The sequence below is a fragment of the Anneissia japonica genome, unplaced genomic scaffold (genome assembly GCF_011630105.1).
Source record: "Anneissia japonica isolate Jap-2015-1 unplaced genomic scaffold, ASM1163010v1 scaffold287894_len555002_cov174, whole genome shotgun sequence".
NCBI lineage: Eukaryota > Metazoa > Echinodermata > Crinoidea > Comatulida > Comatulidae > Anneissia > Anneissia japonica.
The window spans coordinates 191930-198612 of NW_022753119.1; the positions used below are offsets into that span (position 1 = coordinate 191930).

A 6683-nucleotide genomic window follows, 5' to 3' on the forward strand; every position below is an offset into this window, starting at 1 on the left:
TACATAGATATACACATTTCATATTGAGTAAATGATGAAATAAAAAATATATCGTTGTGAAGACAAAACAGCACTTCGTCATTAAAAGCAATATGGTGATCTTTTCGAAATTTAGCTGTTAGTTACAGTTAGTTACAATTACCGCTTCCCTGTTCTTCGTTGCCTGTCCACATAAATGGAAAATATTTAAAACTAGAAACCGAATCTACTGCTAAGTTGAGTACAACTTTCATTACAATACTTCCTGTATGGTAGGCCTAAGTAACACTAAGCTCAAACTTCTTGGAACAGTTCATAAATCTGAAATTATAGTGAAGTTGATGGCAACCAGCAACAGTTACTTATAGTGTATTGCGGAAGTGGAACCTACAGTAGCCTAGTCTGCCCCAAATTCAACTGTAAACCATCAAAAGCCTATCAAGAATTATGATTATAAAATAATAATTTAACCATCATTATATGACATGTCATATACAGACAAACGTACTTTTTATGAATTGCTTGAATTTCGTTGCATTATTGACAGTGTACCGGTATTGTTTAACAGATTTACCGCTCCATGCCCAACTCCAGTTTTTAAATAGAAAGAAATAGACTGTGAGACATAACATCTTTATATGTAATAATTGTATAATGTAAGTCATTATTTGTAGAATACTTGTTAGAAAATAGTTTGAGAATGTACTTACGTTCCTAGGTTTCCGTATGTAATCATAAAGTCCATATTGCTACAGCCTTGTACCCACCCCACCTGCCAAGTGTCATTGCCGCTTATTGGTGGAAAGCGCACCTTTGCAGATGCTCTAAAATGGGGTGTCTGGTACTTCAGTACTGTGTAAGAAGATTCGATCAAAGATGTAGGGTGTGAGTCAATGCGAGCTTGTAGATCGTATACTTTTATATCACCTTCTAGGCCCAAGTTCTTTTGCCTCTTGGGTAGTATACACCCCATCGGAACTGGGTTGCAGTGCAGGTGAGAGACTGTCTGGACCTCTGCAGGGTGACTGTGGCACGGCACTGAAGATGTCGAGAGACAGAATGTAAAAGAGAAAAATTGTCCGGTGAATTGATATAAAATCCGAGATTGCACAAATTGAAAACGAATCGAGAGTGCTGGTCGACTCACAACTCAACAAGTCTTTGAGAGGATGTGAATCTGGCGATGATAGTACAGGGAGACCACAACAGCCGAGGCTACCTCTAACGGAAGCGCTAGCTGATGTCATTTCCACCATTTGCCATTCAGCACAGTGGCTCACATATTATGGAGCAAACAACGTAGGATCATGCTTATCAAATCCAAAATAGAGTAGACTATGAAAAAAAATGAAATAAGTCCCGCGAAAAGACAATCGTTTTGCCCTTACAACTCCATTTGATCGTGGGCTCTACTGCAATGCATTCAAAACAGTCAGTTTGCTAAGTGTATTAAGTACATTTCCATTTCAATAGGGATTTACCGAAGCGTGTACTTGCTCAAGAAACGTAGGTAGTGAAGTTAACAAAAGAATAAAGTCTGGTCTGTATAGAGCAGGTCCGATACTGTATGCCTCATGAGCGCGCAACAATGGGGCATGGGTGAGGCGTATAACCACTGTACATATTCTCACCCATACGTTATAATACTTCTCCACTCAAGCACGCATATCATGGTATTGTCATAAGGAAGTATTTGTTATAAGTTTCCAAATGTGCGGTTATAATTTCAACGCAAAACATTATTAATTGCGCTTTCAGTCACAGTGAATACGCATAAAAATGCCTTCTGTACGTGGAATGCCAAAAATTTGCTTCAAATAAATTTCTTTATAAAAAAAAAAATAAAAACAATACCACTACCTAATTCCACTTGAAATGAATTCTAAGAGTCTCTTAATTTCAACTATTAATCATTATATTTTATTTAGTTTACATACATATACTTTAAAGTGGCACTATTATTGTTTATCTTTATGGGAACAATATAATCATTTAACGATTGGTTCTTTATAGATTGTATTAAAATCAAAGCGTATCGAATATTTCTACCGGTCCTTCTCAAAGTATGTACTAAATACTTATAAATATAATAAACCAAAGTTTTATAAGGTGCAGGTGGCTTATTTTATGCTTCGGCGCACAGGCCTATGTACTGTTCAAAGTAATGCATGCAAGCCGACATCGTTTATACGTCCTATCATCTGCATAATGATTACATTTTGATTTCTCTTGTTATTTGTTTATCAATTATGTGATTTTTTGTTTTTTTTTACATTACTGAAAGTGAAGTCCAAATTTGGCGACTATGGCTTTTTATATGTAATTAAATTGAAATTAGTAATTTCTCACCGATAATTAATTTATTTCTATTCGGTATTTATCATAGCTTGACTTTCATTTTGCTTCATTTTTGTAAGAATAAATCGAGGCTATGAAAGTACTTGTATATAAATTATAGAGGGCACTATGTTGTTCTTTATACTTAGACTCAAATAGAGTGCCATATGCACTCAATTCAAAGCCAGATTTCGAATTATTTTTATAGAGCTTACTTCCCGTTTAGAGAATTATTCATGGAGGGCACCTCCGAGTGATGGGAGGGGAGGGGATATTTTTGATTATGGCAACAGGGAAACTTCGAATACAAGATACCCGAAAAATATGGGGTCTTGTCAAGTGTATTCGTCTCGCCAGCATGTGTATGGCACTTATTCCAGGGAGATGCTTATTTAATTCGATTTGTATGGCGAAAACTGTCCTTGTTTTCATAGACATTAGGGACACACACGTTCTTTTAAGTAGATGAACTATCATAAGCTTCATCACTGCTACTATAGAGCGTCCCGTATTTTCGTAAAATATTATGTTTCTTATAGTTATGGTAAATTATTCTGTCTCAGGAGTGTCTAGTTATCGAAATTCACCTGGTTTCAAATTAATAGGCCTAGATATTCGTATACTTTCATTTGATGAGCCAAAAAACAAAACAAAAAAAAAACAAAAAAAAAACGTATTACGGTAGCTAGATGATAACATCAGACATTTAACGTTAAGTCGATCTATGTTTTAAACGTTTTTATATTTTAATTTATAACTTCAACATTTTATAATGGAAGACAGACTTATTTCACGTTTTTTTTTTCCATGAAACAAATTTACCTTCTCTGATATTTTATTTTGATTGTTATTGGACCAATGCCTAGTCATACATGGTTATTGTTTTTCTTTTATTCTGTAGTTTTCCTTTCTGATTTTTTAGCGAGAGTCTTAGTGAAACATGAAATATTTCAAATTCTGTACACATTTATATCTTACCTTTTTGGCAATCGCCATGTTGTTTGTATGGTGTTTCATCATGATCATAAATTATATTAGAAACTTTTGAGTACATTGTATCCGTTAAATTATTTCACTTTTCTAGACATTTAAAATTGTACGTACTTTCCCTTTAGCGTTTGTTTACTTTATGTGTGCTGTTGCCATGTAGTGTTGGCATAGTATTGCGTTAGGTTGCTAGGTAGTTGATGAAACGCGCGCGTCGCGTGACACGCTTTGTTTCCGGTCGCACTGGGAGGCATGATGCTGTCTCCTAGATACTAACCAGAGCGCGCCAGTTATTATCAAAGTTCCGATCCTATAAACTAGTTTATAAACTGGAGCCATGGAGTCCAACATTAGGGAGCTTTCGATTGCACGACGACGGTATGACGTAGAACGTAATGACGTCACTAAAAGTCATCTGCACATGCGAGAAAGTTAAGGTCATCTCGTTGAGTAGATACCGTACTCGCGCGAATAATCGCCCGGGCGCTTAAAATATTTTTTGCACTTTTTGAGGGGCGCTTATTCAAACGGGGCGCTTATCAAAACAGAGTGGAAATTGGGGGGGGGGCGCTTATGGAAATATCGAGGGGTTATTATGAAAAATTTTTAAATTCAAGAGGCACATTTTGAATGAAAAATAATGATTATATAAGGACATCAAGAAACCGCAAATTACGAATGGTGGTGCGGCGTAAAAGATAGTCGTCCAGAGAGCATGGCTTGTCATACATAACAGCAGAATAGCAGATGAAATTAGGGGTGGTGGTTAGCTTGTTGACCATCGGCCGATTGAGATTAGCAGGATTGCATGAACATTGCAGGTTTTCTTGAAAACTCAGAATGTGTTAGGTGCAAATTGTCGGAAAAGCACGTAGGACTAGTCTATAGAAAAATGTAAGAAGATGAAAGTTGGAAATATACTGTCTGTCCAGGAAGCTCTCATCTGTCCAATATAAATATCCTCATTTTGATATTGACTAAAGGAAAATGTGATTCCATTCCACACCTCAAATCATGCCAACATCCACAGTCCAGAATTGATTGAATTATTGAGGGGGCGTTTATTCAAATTAGAAGGGGCGTGTATTCAAACGCGGCGCTTATTCGCGCGAGTACGGTACTGGAACCCAATTTGGCCAAATCAACGTATGTCGAGAACGTAGGACGCCAGGTAGGACGGTCACGCATGAGTGATTCCGTTCTAGCGTCGCGTCGAAAGCTCCCTATTGGTAATAGTGAGAGACTCAGTGACGTAGCCAGCATTGTGAGGTGGGTTGCTCACGGTGCCCGAGCACCTCCATTTTGTTAAAAAATAATAGTAAATTAAAGTAAATGCCAAAAAAGTTACGTTAACAGCAATTTATGGTGTACAATCCATAGCCACATCGATATTCTGCGTCCCTAGTTTTGTGCCTTGCAGAAAGTTCAGTAGACTAATATTTCTATTCCGCATTCCCCTCTCCTTTCAAAATCCTGGATACGCCATTGAGAACTGCGGTACAGTATTCTCTTGCTCATTTCATGCCTGGCGATCAAAAAGTTCAACGTTGTTTTCGTCATCGATTATGTGCATCAGTAGTCATTTTACCTTATTTCTTGACATTCCTTTATAGCTATTTGTGTACGAAAAGAAGTGTCCTAGTTTTGTCCATTCATACTAAAAATTCCCAGCTGATTTCTTCTTTGTTGAGAATGTTTCAGACATGTGTGAGATCCCATCGCGACGACAACGTGAACATTCTACTTCGACCCAAACGACGACGTCCAAGTACTCCAATTCTTCGCATGCGCAGGTATACCTGACACGCTCGAAAACTATAATAAAGCTTGTTTCACACACATGCAATTTAGACGCGTTACGCAAACGCAAGCAAATACTCCAACCACTTGGTGGGTGGACAAAAAAAGGCAATCGTAAGACTAAAAATGAATAGACGCCGAAGCTTGGGCTGATAGGGTACGGTTGGGAAAGGTAGTGCTTGTACCCTAAATACAAATTTCTAGATCAAGCCATAAATTTATGCTGCTTGTCCCTGTAATGATTTGATCATGTGATTGTTTTTTGTTTGTTTGTTTCCTTTTTTATATGTTTGGTGTCCCCCCCCCCCACTCTTTTTCTTTTACCTGTATTGTAATTTATATGCCACGAAGTATGTATCATTGATTCAATAGCTGCGCAACAGCTTAACATTCCCTTAATAGTTTATTACGCCTGCTAACCATACTGTACACTGTCATGACAAAACTCACATGATTTAAGCCTGGTTGACGCGCGCTCGGACGTAAATGCAAGCAACGCTTTACTGCACCTACGTTTAAGGCACCAATGGTCAATTTGAACGTGTGCCGCAGTAATCGCTACTCTACGCCAACAGTTGAGTGGAGTCAACTTTTGTGCGATGGAACACTTGTGCAACTGTAGACCAATCAGCTCACAACGGTTCGCATTGAGTGGGGCCTACAGAGGGCGCACATGTACATATCTTTGACTCTGAGGATGAGTAGGCACACGAATGGAAAACCTTTAAGTGAAAATATTATATTTTAAATTGTAATTGAATTCTACCATATCTTCACCATTTTATATTTTAATCTCTTATCTAAATGATTTCACGCTTTATTCATTTATTTTTGGCTGCTGCCACCCAGTGATGGCTACAGAGGTTTGCCGACAGGTGATTCGACGTGTCTGACAGGTGGTGCCAATCAAAGGGTTGACTAGAGCCTCATGTCCGGAAAAAAGTCCCTGGTAGAGTTCCTGGGAAGAGTTTTTATGGCCTCAAGTGTGCTTTGAGACCACAATATTAGGGATCGGCAGTAAGCAAACGTTATTTGGATAGGCAAATTGCAGTAACATTTTTGGTCGAACGACGGGGTACAGGTTTTTTTCCGTGAGGAGAGGGGAATTTGCCACGCTGCACCACCACTGCTGCCACCCACCCACCCCTGGATCTGACACTGGATAATATGTTTATGTTTATTCAAATCACAATAGGCTAATATTGCTATGTATACACTCAGCGACGTGTAACTGATTTCAGGGTAGACCGCATGTTTGCCTCTAATACATTCCAATAACCCTGAACATAGATATTTCAAAACTTTGTTCTTGACAGTTTCCTCCTTGTAAGCACCCGTGAGATAGACCGCGATATAATCGTCATAAGCATTGTTATCATCAAGACATTTTGTTTACGAATCCTATGGTGAAAGAAATCTGAGCTCTCATTCTGTGATTGGCTGTTGCAGCGCATACCCGCGTATAATTATAGGAAGTATAACTAGTGGTGGTAGAAATAGTGTGTGCGTAGCAGTGGCGAAACCTAGCTATCTGCATTTGCAATAGGAACCCCATATGATGATGATGAGGAGGAGGATAA

The 6683-nt window shown here is 38.3% G+C and overlaps 1 protein-coding gene across 1 annotated transcript in view; it reads right to left on the reverse strand.

Moving 5' to 3' along the window:
- The window catches only part of LOC117122693 (protein FAM78B-like), an 11210-nt gene extending 9685 nt beyond the window's left edge, over positions 1–1525 (reverse strand). The window contains exon 1 of the mRNA XM_033268378.1: positions 690–1525. Within this exon, the coding sequence (XP_033124269.1) occupies positions 690–952 (263 nt within the window). The 5' untranslated portion in view covers positions 953–1525. The remainder of the gene's footprint in view (positions 1–689) is intronic.
- Positions 1526–6683: the final 5158 nt, after the last annotated feature.